General features: G+C 42.2%; 1 protein-coding gene across 4 annotated transcripts in view; it reads right to left on the bottom strand.

Moving 5' to 3' along the window:
* The window catches only part of CC2D2A (coiled-coil and C2 domain containing 2A), a 115,997-nt gene that overhangs the window by 41,720 nt on the left and 56,184 nt on the right, over positions 1–18,093 (bottom strand). For all 4 annotated transcript variants that reach the window (XM_019626343.1, XM_019626345.1, XM_019626344.1 and 1 more), the window contains exons 16-20: positions 17,473–17,650; positions 7,217–7,373; positions 4,982–5,129; positions 2,372–2,510; positions 323–526 (exon numbers count right to left, since the gene is read on the bottom strand). In XM_019626343.1, coding sequence (XP_019481888.1) covers positions 323–526; positions 2,372–2,510; positions 4,982–5,129; positions 7,217–7,373; positions 17,473–17,650 — 826 coding nt within the window. The remainder of the gene's footprint in view (positions 1–322; positions 527–2,371; positions 2,511–4,981; positions 5,130–7,216; positions 7,374–17,472; positions 17,651–18,093) is intronic.

The raw sequence follows: 18,093 nt of genomic DNA, 5'->3' as shown, positions 1-18,093 counted from the left end.
CAAGGGATTTGTAATAGATATGTATGATATTGGGGGGAAATGGGGCAGTGGATTGGGGGAGGGGCTTGTCACTTCGAGGGGTAAAAAGTATAACTATTGCACTGTGTTGTACAGCTGAAACTAATTTTAAAAAGTGTGTATTTCATAATAAAAAATAATTTAATAAAAAAAAGAAAAATAACGAAAAGGTTATGTACAGTGTTACAAAAGAGAAACCAGTATCGCTACTGAGAACATTACAACATCAACACCAAAACTCACATAGAGTGGTATTCCAAATAACACAACAGGTGTTATTAATTCATCCACAGCCATTTCTTACCTGGAATACCTTTTCCATAATTTCTCGGTCATATGCTGGAACTTGCTTATAATTTCGGAATTCTGGCACTTCTTGGTTTCTGAGACAAAGGAGTCTGAATCGTTTGGATCTATGTAATTCCTCATCTGAAACAAAGTTGAATTCCTGTTGCAGCTGTTCCAGTCGAAAGAAACCAGGGACATAGGATTCACCGCTGGTAGCAACCTATAAAAGCCAGAACATGCGTAACTAGACAACAGGCAGATTTCATCCAAAGAAACCTGGCACTGAGCTTTTGGGAATGGAAGCTTAACAGTTTTAGATTGAGAGACTTGAAATGTCCCAGATTTCATTTCAAGACAAAGTATATTAAAATTTAATAGTAATAAGGCAGATGCTGTTATACTCATTTAGTAGCTATAAAAAGTACCACAAATCTTTTTTCCCAAAGAAATAAAAATTGTAAGGCTCATTTCTGGTATGCATGCTACCCTCAGAGTTGTTAGAAGATATACAGAGTGAAAAATGAGTTATATCAGTGTGTTACTAGGTGCCTGCTGTAAATAAGATTATTCATATGCACAGTGTATACAAAATGTATGTATTTTAAATATATTTTAAAATATAACCTTTTACTATATTTATGCACATAAGTAGATAAAGGCCCCAGAGTTAGCTGATCAGCCTCACTTAGATCCATGGCCACGGCCTCCTGCATCTAAGCAGCACCTCACGCCTTGGTCACTGAGAAAAATGAGCCAGAGATGGATCTGGGCGCTAACATCCAATGCCCTTGTACCCTGGCACAGAAAAGACAGCTTCAGTGCCACTGAGAGGCTGAGCAGGTGTGGGCTGCACTCTGCCCAGGTGCCAGCTAGCTCCTCTGCTGGGTGTTTTGCCAGTTGTGACCTCCTCCTAGGCAGAATGAAAGCCAGACAGCAGAGATTTGCTGGGGCCCTGTGACGGGAGAGCTGACCCTTCTGTGAAAATCCTGGTTTAGAGAGACCAGTCAGGAAGGTGGTCCCTGTGTTTTGTCCTTTTATGGGAAGGCAGAGTTATAAAGGAAAACGGAGGTGAAACTGTGTTACTGCTGATTTAAAGATAGTAATGGAAACACGATTTGAAAACTTTACAAGGAATAAACGACACATTAGGCAATATGATCTGTTCTTTCTAATATTTCTCTTATCCACACTGAAAGTATCATGCTGGAAGGAGAGTTTATAAAGACAAAAGTCAGAAGTTTGCTTTGGGACTTAACCTAGAAAGACCAGGGGAGAAATGCAAACAACTTTCATCCTTGTTACAGTTACCCTACTGCTGGACTTCTACTAATAAGCATGCTCAGAGGATGTGTTGCTGGGTCATCTACTTATTTATTATATTTTTTGTGGGAATCATGATCTTGGGAGTACAAACATTTGTACTTGATACCAAGAAAAATCATTTACTGACTAATGATCCATTTTACTTACAAATTCACTAAAGAAAAAAGTTTGAATGCTATGAGAGATACAAGCAACTTTCATAAATCCTTAAATGAAACCTAAATGAAAATCAAATTACTTATCAAAGAAGATACAAACAAACAAAACCAGCATTTCACCAAATGCCCCATCAGTCCGTCCAGGTGTGATGGAAAGGCACCGACTGTGAAATCAGAGGGAAGTGGATCCGAGTCCTGACAGCGGTGGGACTTCGAGCAAGTAACTCTGAGTGTCTGCACTCAGTGTCTTCTTTTTCCTTCAGGATCTTACAGAGGTTTGAGGTAACGACAATACAGCTGATACTAATTGCACACAGATTGTGTGCCTGAGTGTTGCTATGCAACAGCTCATTTATCATAACTGTGAGGGCACCTCAGTGCTTAGAAGCATGAGTGCCTACCCTGATCACACAGCCAGGTCGGAGCAGGGCTGGAATTGAAGCTTTTCATTCAGTCAGCACTCACGTTCGTAAGCACTGTAGAACATGGCGTGAAAGAAAATGTAAAGGGCTGAGCCATTTCTATCATTATCATTACACCATGTCAGGAAATAGTGTGTGTGCATAGTTCTCCTGCCACGTTACCGAGATGAGCTGCATCAGAGGGGCATTGTTGGGGTCGTTTGGATCGAGCTTGGACTCTGCTGCCCATTTGGCCAACTTTTTCATGTCTGTCAGTCCTGAAGTGCCAATAGATGAGATGGCGTCTGCTCTTTTCAAAGCACTAAAAAAAAAAAAAACCCAAACAACAAAAAACAGTTCATTCCATGAGATGAACTTTACCAATGAGCAATTTGCATCAGGACTGCAAAATCCCAGGGATGCATTGTTTAAGGAAACTATTATTCTCCATGAAATTGTTTAAGGAAGCTATTATTCTCCAAGAGATTGTAAGAAAAGTCTTCTGCCATTTTTTCTTACTTGATGATTGCTATTAAATATGTTATAAGGGCAGTAAAGAAGGATGAATGATGGGAGAAAATATTTGCAAACCACACATATGATGGGTTAATATCCAAAATATATAAGAAACTCATACAACTCCATAGCATGAAAACAAATAATTAAAAAATGGACAAAGGAACTAAATAGACATTTTTCCAAAGAAGATGTTCAAATGGGTAACAGGTACATGTAAAGATGCTCAACATAACTAATTATCAGGTAAAGGCAAATCAAAACCACTATGAGATACCACCTCACACCTGTGAGGATGACTTATCAAAAAGAGAAGAGATAACAAGTGTTGGTGAGGATATGGAGAAAATGGAACCATCATGCATTGCTGGTGAGCTTGTAAACGGGTGCAACCACTATGGAAAACAGTAGGAGGTTCCTCAAAAAAATTAAAAGTAGAATTTAACATACGACCCAGCAATCCCACTTCTGGATATGTATGTATCTGAAGGAAAGAAAATCACTATCCCAAAGAGGTATCTGCATTCCGATGTTCATTCCAGTATTATTTACAATAGCCAAGCTGTGGAAACAACCTAAATGTCCATTGACAGGTGAATGGATAAATAAAATATGGTGTATAAACACAAAGGAATACTATTCAGCCATAAAAAGGGAAATCCTGCCATTTGCGACAATATGGATGAAACTTGAAGGCATTACGCTAAGTGAAATAAGCCAGACAAAGAAAGACAAGTACTGTCTGATCTCACTTATATGTGGAATCTAAAAAAAACAAAAACAAAAAAAACAAATTTATACAAACAGTGGAATGGTGGTTGCCAGAGTCAGAGGTCATGGGAAATGGATGAAGGTGGTCAAAAGGTACAAACTTCCAGCTGTAAGATCAATGCATCCTAAGGATGCAATGGACAGCATGCTGACTAGAGTTAGCAATTCTGTGTGGTGTATTTGAAAGTTGCTGAGAGTGTAAATCTTAAAAGTTCTCATTATAGGGAAAAAAATTGTAACTATGTGAAATTATATTGTATACTTTAAATTTATACAATATTACGTGTCAATTATATCTCAATAAAACTGGAAAAATAAAAGAAGTACAAATGGAAAGAATACAAATGTAACCGTCCCTACAGCTGCCCAGGGCCTGAAAGCGTCCCCGGCTCTAGGCCCCGGAAAAGGAGCCTCGGCATCTGCTGTTAGATGCCTGGAAGGCTGACACTCAGGCCATTGGGGAATCGTGTGTAGCTGAAGCTAAAAAAAAAAAAAAAAGAGAAAAAAATAAACATGCAACAAACGTAAGCGTCGACTTTGGACATGACCGGATTCCAGGAGGCCAGGGTTGTCAGTGCAGTGAGTGGGGCCCGATTAGCAGTACTGCATTTCTCATCACTCACACCATGTATCACCTCCTCTCCTAAGCTGCAGCTTTAACACCCAGGAAATTTCCCTAGCATGAAACTCAATGAAATGCATGCACCACGCTTATACTCAGAGGCACAAATGTGCCTCCACTAAAAATGGCTGCCAGCGTCTCGCTGAGAGAGTGCAGAGCAGTCATTATCACAAGGGGACAAGGTCTGTACTGGGAGGGACAGGGCATACAGGGAAGAGAACAAGCCTGTTCTGTTTTTCTGCATGTTGAAAATGACACTCTGGGACTTGGCAAGTGTCTTCGTGATGATCAGAATAAGTCCTTTTATTTTATGGATGAGGCAACTGAGGCCTGAGGTGGTAAAATGATCAACTCGAGACACGTCTATTGAAGAACAGACAGAGGCAAGGGTCAAACCCAGGCCACCTGGCTCCCACAATCCACGCTGCCTGGACAGGCATCAATCACGAAGAGAGGGGCTGCCTAGGGGTCTCTTGCTTCTGTTCTAAGAATCTAGCCATCAAGGAAGAGGACTGAGCACAGGGACTTGCATATAACTAGAAGGTTCTACACCAGTCATCATTAGCAATGAACCTTCACTCAGGACCAAATATCTACAAGTTTGTGCTGTGTACTCGCCTGCCTGTAAAACAGAGCACAACACCTCACAGAGTTGTGGTGAAGATTAACCAAGAGAAAGTGCTTTTCTCTGTATCGTACACTGATAAAGACCAAATATTTGTTAGGCTATTACTATTCTAACTTTTACCTTAAAGACAATAAAATCCCCTGAAAATACCGGCACAGGATGATAAAAGGAAAGAATGTTGTGATTTGCAAGCTTTTTTCCCATTCATTCATGCGAATGACGACGCTGCTCCTCAGTTTATCCCAGCCAACGTTACCTCCGGAATCCAAGGTTCTGCTGTGACAGTGGAGGAATTAAAGGGGTCCCATTTTCTCCAACGGCCCACGCCACGCTGTTGGACACTTTCCCTGAGGTCATTAGAATCAGTTGATTACTACCATCCGCTTCAAATGAGAAGGGCACGCCTAGGGAAACACCAGATCAAACAGGATGTTGTTTAGAAAGAGGGGGCGAACCCAGTGCTGGTGAGAAAGCAGATAGGAGACAACGGGCGGAAAGGTGTGGGTGTGGGTGGCGGGGGTGGCGCACATCATTCGACATCAGAACTTCAGCTGATGACGAGCAGCACCGGCCGCTTGGCTCCGTCTCTGACAGCAGAGTGTAGACATTATAATGAACGATACCCTCTGGAATGGGACCGTCTGTATGTCTATTCTGGCTTCACCACCTAACAGCTGTGCGGCCACAGACAAATAACTTCTCTGAGCCTTAGCTTCTTAATGTATAAAATAGGGGGACTAATACTGTCTCCTTCGAAGGATTATTGTGAAGACGTTCATTTATTCATTCACTCAGTAGATACTTAATTGAGCTCCTGCTTTTTGCCTGGCGCTACTCTAGGCACTGAACATAATTGGAAGGTATTCAGAAAATGTGTATTTGGGAGTTGAACTTTTAGATGGGGTGGCCAGGGGAGGCTCCTTGAGAGGGGAATTTTGAATAAAGGCCTGAAGAGAGTGAGGAAGTGAGACATGTAGAAACCTTGGGAAGGGGCATTCTTGGCCGAGGGAAGAGGTGTAAGTGCCCTAAGGTGGACAGGTGCCTGCGGTGAGGAGCGGGGCTGTTCAATGAGGAAACGCGTACAGAGCACGGAGTGCCTGGCCACTAGTGAGCTCTCAACAAGGCTGGCTGTCACTCAGCTGTGTGGCAACAGTAAAGCCTTGCTGATTCATTAATCAGCTCCCGCTGGTTGGAAATTAATGATAAACAGTCCCTGAGCAGCATATTTAATCAACTAAAGGAAGCTCTTTGGTATAGCAACTTCACACTCTGGGTTTCCAGTTAATATTATTAACATAAAACAATACCACTATTATACTGTAATAACATGGTTATGGTTTTCAAAGATCTTTTCTATATATTATTAAACATTCCATCTTGATCTTCAAAATAACTCTATATGAAGTACTGAAGGAGGTAATGTTAGACCTATTTCATGAATAAAGAATACAATATTCAAAGAGGTTACATGATTACTAGGGTCACAAGGCTTGTCAGTATCAGAGTTGGAACTAAAGCCTACATCTTCAGACTTTTAGACTGGTGATTGGATTTGAGCCTCAAAAAATTATTGCAAATAAATCTCCAGATAATGACCTCACGATAAAAAATCACCAGGCACATGAGGAAACAAACCATCATGAAAAAAATGGCAACAGAATCAAACTAATAAGCAAACAAGTGTTAGAATGATCAGATACAGAACATTAAAAATATTTTTACTATGTTTAAAAAATAAACAAAATAATGAATGAATAAAAAAAGGCTGAGACTGAGAAAAGGATAAACATATTGTTACAGCTGACCAGCCTGATTGGAAAAGAACTAAATAGAATATCTAGAGGTGAAAAGTGTAATAATTGAAACAAGAAATGCAATTAGTTTCAATGACTAGGCACCGCCAGAGAGTGAATTCATGACTTGGAAGACAGATTTAAAGAAATTATACAGAGTGTAGCAGTGAAAGAAAAAGATGCCAAATGTAAGAAACCCGAATAAAGTTTAATTAAAAAAAAAAGAAACACAGTGGAAAGAGTGAGATGGTCTATCATATATCAAACCAGAATTGTAGGAATTAAGAGAGAAAATTAACAATCTCCTTTTTATAATTATTTAAGTCATTTCAAACTTTTCAGCCTTAAAATAACACCATGATGTAAATTTTTCATGTGCAAAGCTTGTCCTCATTTCAAATTATTTTCTTAGGAAAGATTCCCAGAAGTAGAATTAAGGTATCAAAGGCATTTTAAAGAGGTCCTTAATTCACGCTGTCAAATTATGTTTGCACAGTTACATGAATTTACTGGCCACAAATAGTATAGGAAAAAAATGACTTTGCAAAAAATCATTTATCATTATTGTTTTAATTTTAATTTCTGATAGCAATTTTATAATTATCTGGTTGATTCAGAAGTGAAAAAGAAAAAGAAAAAAAAGAGATGTTCAAATATGACTGAAATTGTGAGCAATGGAGGACAGTTAGTTTTCATACCACTTCCAACTCCCTCGTGGTCCAGGGTTACATTCTGGTTACTGCTAAACTCCACTTCCTCAATGGCAGCCCTTCCGGAGACAGTGGTAGTTTCAGGAACAGGCAGAAACACTTCTGCTAGCAAGGTGGTACCACTGTGTCCAACTGTTTCATATACCTGAAATTGAGAAAGAGAAACAGCCAAATAAAAACACAACAGAGTATGCTTGCTCTCAGAGAATTAATCCATTTCTTTGTTCTGGTCCGCTGGTCCACCCCAAGGTGTCCATCTCAGAGTGTAAAGTCAAATCTCAGGAAGTTTCAAGTCTCCTCAGTCTCAAGAAATTACTGTCATACTTTGAATCAGGATCCAAATGTACCCCATCCATTGCAATTGACTGATATGTCCTTCAAGCCTCTTTCAATTTATAGGTGACCCCCTCTTTTTTATACTTTTTACTTTTTTAATACTTTTTCTCTTTATCTTTATTGGTGCAGAACTTTAATGGAAAGAAGACGTGCCATTTCATCCTTGTCCCAACGTCTCATAAGAGCCCACATTTTTATAATCTTATGCAGCTTGTTGTTTATTGCACATGAGATGTTGGTTTGACCTGTTGAATTGTGGACTCAGTGGCGTGAAGTTTCAGCCTGAGAAGATGGTGTTTTCTTTCCTTTTTAAAACTTTCCTTTTTTTGCCACAATTTAATTCACTGAGGCAGCCTTTTATCTGAAGTCTGCTACCTTGTCTACTCTTTTACCACATTCCTATGAAGGATGGTTTGTGATGAAGATTAAGCAAGACAACAGACCCAATGATTCTAGATGATGGATTTGAGGCTCAAAGACAGGGAGAAACTTTCCCCACTCACCCACCTCGTAAGCTGGGAATTGAATACACAGCTGTTTGACCTGAACACTTACGCTTTTTGATATGTCTTCCTCAGGAGCCAAGGAAAATCAGAAAAGTGCTTAAAAAATTAAGAATCCTTGTACAGCCATCACCATGATCCGTAAAACAGAATTAGTTCAGACAAGTTGGTGAGAAATAACGATTGAAATAGAATTTAAAATCTGAATAATAATAATAAAAAAGAACAAAAAATGGAAGTGCTATGAAAACAATGGCTATTATCAAAGTTTAAGAGATCACCTCAGCATATGCAACTGTGATCAAAAGACCACTGAGCTCTTCCTGTCTCAGACTTCTTGGTTACCCAGAACTCTCAAGGGGGTTACTGTCTCGGAGGTCAGGGGTATACTGTTCACTTTACTGCAGGTGCTTTGACTCACCTTGGGTACCCACGCTGTGCTGGGCACAGAGTGAGGAATGCACTCAGCTGCACTGTCTCCCAATACCCACCATGTGCCACCATAGTACCCTGTGACTTCCCTGTGGGACGCTTACCTATTCTACTGAAATCCCTTGTTTGTGCATCCTTTGTCTCACTGGATGGTGAGATTCCTGAGGGTACGGATCTTGCTTGATTTCCCTGTGAATGCCCAGGACCTACATGTGTGAATTAATATATCTAGAAGGGAGCAGTTAACTCCTAACAGAGGTAAGGCATTAGATGAAAAAGCTGTGGGTGGTAGTGTTCTCTTGTCTGAGCAGAGGGTAGACTTGGGTGTAAGATGGCTTTCAGATTTTCTCACCTGTCTGATTGCATTCCCCAGCTGACTGTTAGCTCCTCCCACAGTCTGCAAAGGGCAGTGTGGTGAACAAGACGGGGAAGCCTTGCGGTCCAACCAACCTGGGTCTTAATCCTGATGTTGCCATTTACTAGCTGTGTGACCTTGAGCATGACCTTACCCTTTTTTCCTCTCAGTGTAAAATGAGGTTGTTAGCCACAGCTGAGCAGGAAGGCAGTGGTGACGCTTAGCCGAGATGGATAAAAAGTCTCTTTCCTATATTATGAGCTCAGAAAATGCTGCTGCTGCTTTCTTTGGGCAGTTGACAGTAGGCATGTGCATTTTTATAGTACTTTGCAGTTTGCTAAGCTCTTTCATGAACATGATTACCAAATATCTTGTTAAATATTCTTGGTCAATTGATTTTAGTAAACTTTATGAAATAGTATTTCTGTTATTTAAACTTAACTTGTTTAATTTCAATAAAAGACTTGTAAGATCTTGTAAGAGCTGTCTTTTCAGGACATCTTAATTTTTTTTATAGGAAGACATTAAGCTGCTGAGGATTTATAGAAGATTTATGGCATATAAATATTTGTAATTAAATCTTCAATATTTCTGGATACCCAAAAGATAAGGAGGTGGAAAACAAACTACATTAAGGCTTAAATGCTTTAAAAAAAATCAAGACCTAATAAAATCTTGTTATTCAACTTAGGGGAATAGAAAGCCTACTAAAATACCATTTATGATGCTAAAATACTTCAGAAGGTGATATAAATGCAGTAATTAGGATTCTATTAAACCTTTCCTGACCTCATATCTCTCTTCACGTCTATAATACAACTCCAGAAATCCAAAACATTCCAATACCCAAAGCAGTTAAATCAGGGTGTGAAACATATTTAAAAATAAGAACAAATCCAGATGTTTTTCAGGTACCTTCCATCTTTCAACAGAAGAATACAGTCTTTGTTTACTCAGTCGTGCAGGACAAAGGGTCTAATTATATGCCTCCAATGGCTTTGCAAAAAACATGCCTATTAGATTTTTAAAGTTCATCAAATATTGTAGAAGGACCACGAGAGCTGCTTTTGAGCTTGTTTTGGTTTTTATGCCCGTGAGTGTGTCCTGTGTTGGTCACCATGCTTCGTGATGACCAATAAACATGCAGTTCTAACAAGAAGGGCATTTCTGCTGGAGGTCAGTGGAAGGCCCTTGTTCAGTGTTTGGAATCACATTCCTGTCAAGTTTCAGGAGAGGAGCTGAATGGGGACACTGGTGCTGGGTCTGTAGGACAGAGGCAATGATGAACTCTAGGGGAATGGAAGTTTGCTAATCGGGACTACTGTCTCAGAAGACAATTACCAATTGTTTTGTTGTTGTTGTTGTTGTTTAATAAGGAAAAACAGATTCCATCTGACAGAGCCAAAAAAACATCCAAAAATTTCCCAAACTTTTCACCCTACTCTTTTAAGGTGGCAGTAGTTCTATTTAATGCTGGGATATAAAGCTGTTTTTTTAAAAACTAGACAATGGGCATTTTGGGCTTTAAGTAGATGTTTGTAAATGGCTTTCTGTATAATTAAGTTTAATTTTTGTTTTCGTTCTAAATCAGGGGTTCTCGACCTCAGCGCTATTGTCGTTTTGGGCTGGGTGGCTCTTGGTGGTGGTGAGCTGTCCTGTTGTAGGATGTTTAGCGACATCCCTGGCCTCGACCCACTGGAGGGGCCAGTGGCACCCCACCAGATGTGATAATGTCTCCAGTCGCCAGATGCCCCCACGTGGGAGGCAAAATTACATCTGTTTGAGAAACAGTGTTCTGAGCAAAATTAATGCTCGTATGTGTATGTGTGTGTTTGAAGATGGAATGTTAATGGAGAAACATAAGAGGAAATATAATTTACATTCAACTGTTCAGAAATCCCTCTATTATATAAAACAAGGCAGCAGTGAATTCACAATAGCAATTAGATCAACTGCTGCCAAACTGGGAATAATTATGCCTTTATTATTACTTCCCTTGCATTTGGAATGTGGTTTGCTTTCAACTCAATAATCCGGGGCCAATTTACTTGCTCTCAGTATTGAGAATTGTATTGATAAGAGGAACGTTAGAAATAGAGGGACAGTGAGTTAGGATAGATAAAAAACAATATTCCATCATGAAGGAAAGTTTATATTGCAGGGTTTTAAATGACAATTCTCTGATTTTAAAACAAAACAAAACAAAACAAAACAAAACAAAACACAGTTTCCTATCTTGCATTTGGGTGTTGGATCCAGTACAAGTGAGTGCTGCTCTTGAACCTGGGCTGCCGTTCACCAGTCTGTTAGTCGCCATTTCTCCTCAGTGTTGAATCAAACCTTTCCGCCTTTGGGGCCGCAGACTCCTTTCCTTCCCTGGGAGGCCCCTCAGAGCCCTGCTCTCCACCCCCTGTCCTGTGTCATCACTGCCACCTCCAAGGACCTTTCTATCATGTCTTGATCCCACCCCTCCTGGTATCCTGTGGAGTCCTGTCCTGCCCCGCTCCCACCCACTGCCCTCACCACTTCCCTTTTTATTTTCAAAGTCATCAGTCTTTTCTCTCGTCTGACAAACATCCTCAAATCAATCACACCCTTAAAGTGAACCACAAGTCCCTTTCAAACTCTTGATCCATTTCCGTCCCCCTTCTCTGCCAAGCCTCTGGGAGGGGAGCCTCCTCTTGGTATCTCCATTTTCTCTCCCCCCACCCCACTGGACCCAGTTAGCAGGTCCTCACGTCACTCCCCACTGCAGTCTAGTGGCCAGTTAGGGACCACACCCACTCTGCCTTTCTGTTTCTCACAGAACATATGTGCACAAAATACATGTTCAATAAAACACTTGTTGGAATGAATGTACCAATGACGGTGGGAGCAGCATAATGAGGTGGATGAGAGAACAGGTTCTGGGGTGTGGACCCTGGTGGTCACTTCGCTTCTCCACTGCAGTGTAACGGGGACGATAACACAGCGACCACTGGACTGTTGTGAAGATTCAATAAGTTCATACACAAAAATGGCGCCTGGTATATTGCAACTGTTCAATAACTGTCATCCTAAATATTGTTAAATGTCAACACAACTCAATACATGGTGATGCCTAAGGCTGTTTTTCAAGACTTCTCCCACAGTAATGAATTCTCAGAGTGCAGAGTTATGTCAAATTTTGGACTCTACCCTTCTTTACCATCATAACCAATTATATATGGTGAGATGAGTGTGAAATATAGAGCCAAACAGACCAGGGTTTGAATTCTGCTCTGCCATTTGACTTGCTTTGTGTTACTAAGTTACTCAGTATCTCGGAACCTCAGTTTTCCCACCGTTAAAATTGGGAGAATAGTAGCTGTGGCTTTCTTCAGGATAATGTGAGATGGCATACCTAAAGAACGTGGGATCCTGCAGTAGACACTTGATAAATGTTATTTCCTGGCGATTTCCTCCATGTTCATGGCCCCTATCCAGTCCAAGCTCCATCCTCTTCCACTTAGATGCCTACACCTGTCTGCACCTTGCTCTCTGCAACCCATTCTCCCTGCAGCAGCCCCTGCCTTTTCCCCTGCTCCCAGCCACCTCGGTCCTCTGCTGGGCACACGCCGGTGTTCCTGGCATCTACTCCCTTCGGCTCCGAGGGGCGGCTCTCAACAGTCTGACTCACCCAATTAAGTGAGTAGATAGGTAAAACGTGTGTGAAAAAAATATCTGTTTGGTCTTACGTCCACAGAGGACCAACAACAACCACAAAAGTGAACAGGGACCCTTCTCCAAACAGGATTGGTTTTCTACTCCAATAGCACAAAATGCGGCTGAGCCAGAGAAGTCAGGAGAGGCCTTGGGAAGGGAAACTCAAGAAGAGCCAACTCGGTTAAAAAGAAACTTTCCCTATTTCAATCCATGGGCCAGGACTATGGAAGCTCAACAGGACTGATTCAAAAGGAAAAACAATAATGTTGAAAGTGTAGAAGCCACCCTGCAGTATTACACAACCCTTGTTGGTTTTGGGGAGTCAAGAAGATGAATGTGGGGTGATGATATTATAGATGTGAGTGATAAACAAAGAAAAGGAGGTAATCATCACGAAGCCTTTTCATTTCTAAATCAAATTCCATTTTTGTGAAAGGCGAAACATTTATTTTGGAAAGACCTCAGAAGTTGAGATTTCAAGACCTCTGAAGTTGATATTTCGAGGACTCTGGCCCCGCTCTAACTCCCTTGTCCCCTGACATCCAATCTCACGTTTCCCTTGGGGTCAACTTTGATTCGCCTCCTTTTTACTCTCTTAAGTCAAACTGTCATCACGTCTTGTCAGGTCTCCCTTTCAAGGCTGCAGTGTTGCTCTAATTAATCCCTCCCTCCCACTTCCACTGCCAGGCCCTGATCCCACCCCTCACCCCTGGATTTTTGTGCCAGTTTCTGGATTTATCTTCTGCTTTGTAGGACTTCCTTGGCATTCTTATCTCTAGCCTGGCTAAGAAGCACTGAGCCTCATGGTTCAAAACACACAAGAAATCAAACATCACAGTCCACGCTGTTCCCTACCAGGGTCCTGTACATCTGCACACTGCCAAGTATTATATTTTTGTAGTTCTCTCTCTCTTATCTCCTAGCTGGGTTTAAAGCTCCCAGAGAAAGGGCTGTGTGCCCTCCTTTCTATGCATGGCTGTCAATCCTCCTCCACTCGCCTGGCTTAGTATCAGACCATCAGTTGGCTCTTAACAAGCAAACAGCAAATATTCATGCTTTGGCCATTGATTCATCAGTTGTATTATGGTTTTGAGAACCTCAGAACTTTTTCTGAAATACATGAGGATCTAAAGTTAAGCATTTGATTGCACTGGCATAAACTGATGCATTTAAGGTGATTTTTCTTACCCTTCTAAAGTTGCCGATAATTCTTGAACCTTTCCTAATTCAAAAGTTACAAATTACATGGAAAATCTTCAAATGACATAGTACTATTCCTACAGTGTTGAAATACAATATCCCCTAAATTAATTTCATCTGTAACCAGTGCTCAATGATAAAAAATTATGCCATGAGCCATTAAGACGTGGGATTTGATCAGTTACCAAATCTCTATAGATAACTTAAGAACTTAACCAAGACTCCTTTCATTTGTAATTTTTAAAAGATTACATGATTCAACAGCTAATTGCCCACAAGTATATTTTTGGTATTATAGAATAAAGTTTTGCTTGTTTATTTAAAAAAATCATATTTTAGATAATTACTTTTTTCACATTGCTTTAAAAATTGTTTTGATTGTAACATTCACAGCAAGCTATAGTCAAGCTAGCACACAGGAGAGAGTATAGGAGGCTTCTCTTGTATTTTAGAATATGTGTGAAATAAAACATTGGTGCCCTAATGGAAGGTAGAGGATGTCTTTCCTTCTGTAGTAATTGGGAAAGTTTAGGACTGCCCAGGTGGTCTGAGTGCTCACGCATCAGCAGAGGCGTGGCTGGGTACCTGCCGGGAGGGGAGACCTTCTCTGCTGTCTTCTGCCCGCGTTTTAGTGAGTTGCTTCCTCCCAGAGCTCCCTCGCCTGCCTACCTGCCATCTTGCCGTCTGCTGCCCGCTCTCTCTCCTCACCCTAGCTTTCTATCTGGTCTTCTCACATTCATCTTGGTCTTCCTCAAGTCAGCCCTAGGGGCAGGGAGCAATGGGGACGACAAGTTAAGGGCGAATCTCAAACGAGGGGGCAAACTCTGAAAAGCTGAGATCTTTGCTGTGCTGGGGACGTAGCGTGGGAGAGACTCATCTAGGGGCGCCAGCACCCCTTTGTTGTTAGGGGTGAGTGACAGCAAAGCCTCAAGCTGCCTTCTGCCATTCGTGTTTACTTTCTCCATCAAGTTTTATTCTTCATATAAGACAGCTTTCCGTGAGCAGTTGTAAGTCTCACTTGCAGCTGTAACTTAAGCTCACGTGTTCAAGGCCAGGGCAGCAGGGTCCCTGTGGGAAGCAGTGAAGACCTGGGGCTTCAGAACCAGCAGAGCGCAACACTCCCGCCGAGGCATTCGGATTTTAAACGTTTCAAAGGCCCTCGCCATCTAAACAGAAGGGCACTGCCCCCAGGCTCCTCCCTGGCCAAGTGAGGCCACTCATAAGCAGGTGTTAGTGGTACAGAACACATTAGATTTTCTAATTTCAGCACATCTGAAATGAGATTGTGTCTTTTGATCCATGGTGAGTCTTTGTTTAAGTGGCTCAAATAATGGTGCATCTCACAGGGAATGGCGATGAGCTAAGACCCAGTCAGTAGGACCCAGAACCCCCTCCACCATGGCTTTGCTCAGAGGAGAGGAAGTGGAGCCCTCCACGTGGACCCCGCAGTCAGGCTCAGCAGGCGCCCCAGAAGAGACTGGGCGGACAGTCGGTCAGTGTGGGCCTGCCAGCTGAGAGCAAGGGTGCTGGTGCCTGGAACGCCCCCCAGTCATCTTCCCAGAGGTGGCCCAGCTCACCTTCCCGGGGCAGTCGGGTTCCACTCTCACACACACACACCAACACCCATTTCACTCTGTATCCATACAGACTTGTCAACCAAGAGAGACGAGTAGGAATTTGTAGCGATTATTTCCCCACGGCTGATATTCAGAGAGGGAATTTTCATTCAGGCTTAAGGAAAACTTAGTTTTCACCAAACCTCCAAATGTAATCCCCTTTCTACTTACCACCCTTTACTTCAACAAAATGTCCTTGCTTTCTCTTCTCACGCATATTGTTAAGTCAAAGTTTAGCTGCAAAATTAGTTCTGTTTTTTTTTCAAGTTCCAGAATACATAGACATTTTCTTAAAAATTTGATGGGGTTTTAAGGCATTGTATGAGTGACCGGACTAAGCCCAGTTCTAAAATTTCAAGAAAAGCATTTTTCGATTATGTAGATATCAATGCTGTAGTGCAGAATGGCAGAGGAATTTGGCTTGAGTCTTGGTGCTTGGAGCTTCATAGGTGAGGACTGCCCTCGGCCCTCAGCACCGCCAGGTCAGGGGTGAAAAATTGCGACAGTCTGTGGGAAAATCCTGTTCTGAAGTGGATGACCTTGGGTGTCCCGTGCTGACCTTGTCAGGTCCCCATCCCACTTCTTGGCATCTCTACTTCATCCTGAGTATGCCTACTGTGCTTCCTTTCCACGGTCAAAATAATGCCCTATCTTAGTTGTCTCAAACTTCCTCTACCAGCTTTAGAAGGTTTTTAACTACCGAGATCTACGCAGGGGTTCATATTCAAAATGTTTAACAACATGCTAGGCCAAGAGCTAACCCATCAGAAGGGACATCAGCCATACATAGGGCAGTCCCTTGTTCAGACAAGGCTTTAGTGGGTCCATGGTGGGAAGGCCCAGGGGTCTTGGACGTGGGGTCTGTGTGACCAGGGTGGCATTTTGGGGATCCAGTCAGCAGCTATTTACCATTCAGTACAGAGTATTTAAACACTTTAATAATTATACAGCTGCAATGGTACCTCCAGACTTAATGTTAATTATATCAACAGGTAGGGGCTGCCTGGAGTACTGTGTGGAGAAGGATTCTGACATTCTATCCAGGCTCAGTGGGGAAAAAAAGGACATGATCAAGCAGTCATTTCTGGCCAGGGTGGAGGATGGCAAACAAAGGCATGTGTGCCACGTATTTGCAACCCTAGTGTCATAAAAGAGAATTCTGTAGCATCGTAAGAGAGGCTTCACCATAAAGACAGCAAGTCTAAGCCACGGCTGTGGGTTGAGTAGTGTCCTCCACAAATTGCTGTCCACCTGGAGCCACAGAATGTGACCTTCTTTGGAAACAGCATCTTTACAGGTGTGATCAGTTAAAGATCAAGATGAGCTCATATTAGATTAGTGTGCGCCCTACGTCCAACGCGTGTCCTTGTAAGAGACAAAACGGACACACAGAGACACAGAGACGGTCATGTGAAGATGGAGGCAGAGACTGGAGTGATGATACCACAAACCAAGGAGTTCCATGAGCACCAGAAGCTGGAAGAGGCAAGGGAGGACCCCCTAGAGCTTCTGGGGGGTGCAGCGCGGTGCTGACACCTGGATGTCAGACTCCAGGGCCTCCGGAACTGTGAGACCATAAATGTCTGTTGTTTTAAGCCACCAAGTTTGTGATGCTTACTTATGGCATCCCTGGGAAACTAAAACAGACACAAATAAATGTTTTCCTAATGTTGGAATTTGGGCTAGTGGGGAGATTTATTTTGGGGGAGGGATCCTAGTACCTGTAACCCCCACCCCCCCAGCCCCCTCATAACTGCCTGTGATTATGGCATAATTGGTTTCTCTGGTACATTATGCTAGGGTCCTGGTAGAGGGTGATAGAGGCACTCCTGTGATGAATGGCCAGAGGTCCTCCCTCTCCACCCCACCCCGGCTCCCCACCTGGTCTCCAGGCACACCTTTGAGCACTGTGGCCGGAGTTACTCTGTAGCATTTCAGGAGGCAAGTTTGGATAACAGATCTCCTTCTGCTGAGGCCTTGTGAACAGAATTGCCCAAGAGGAAGCAGACCTTCTGTTTCCCTTGAGAGCCTATCTTAGCCAATGGATGACTTCAAACCATCTCACACTTGCAATGACCAAACTAGTATTGGGACAGTGACTATAATTAAAATGTGTACCTGCAGTGTTAAACTCTCTGGCCAGTTGACTATCTGCAAATTGAAGATCTGTCCAAAGTGAACTCGGAAGTCTGCCCCGAGGGGCCGACTGTTGGTCCTGGATACCTCCTTTTCATTGAAGATCACCTTTATGTACACCAACCGCCTCTTGACATCTTCCCTTCGCAAGACCTCTGCCCTGCAACGAGACACCATTGGCAGGTGAGATTAGTATTAACTGCCTGCGAATAACTGGGGTGTTTGACAAACGGACACTGAACAGAAAAAAGTACACTGGAGGCGACTGCCAGTCACAGTGGCCTTCCAGAACGTAATATGGTAAAATACCGTGATATGGAACAAAAGGCAGTGAAAAGGCCACAGGGGATTTAAGAGCTGTGGTCCAAGCATCCCTCTACTACAGTCAGCTTACCGGTTTTCAAACAAGTCTTACATTTGCATCCCAAAGTTTTAAGTAAACAGAAACATACTACCTGTTAAATGGAGAGAATTCAAACCATAAGGGACAGTAGTGATTTATAATTGGGTAGGACATTTTATCCTAAAAATATGATAGCATATTGTAGCAGTTAGGTCAAGACTGCTTCTCCAAGATCCAATCTTTTTTTTTTTTTTTTTTTT

This window comes from Hipposideros armiger, unplaced genomic scaffold (assembly GCF_001890085.2).
Source record: "Hipposideros armiger isolate ML-2016 unplaced genomic scaffold, ASM189008v1 scaffold_666, whole genome shotgun sequence".
Taxonomy (NCBI): domain Eukaryota; kingdom Metazoa; phylum Chordata; class Mammalia; order Chiroptera; family Hipposideridae; genus Hipposideros; species Hipposideros armiger.
The sequence above is the reverse complement of the archived record's forward strand: the minus strand, read 5'-3'. Positions and strand labels throughout refer to the sequence as shown.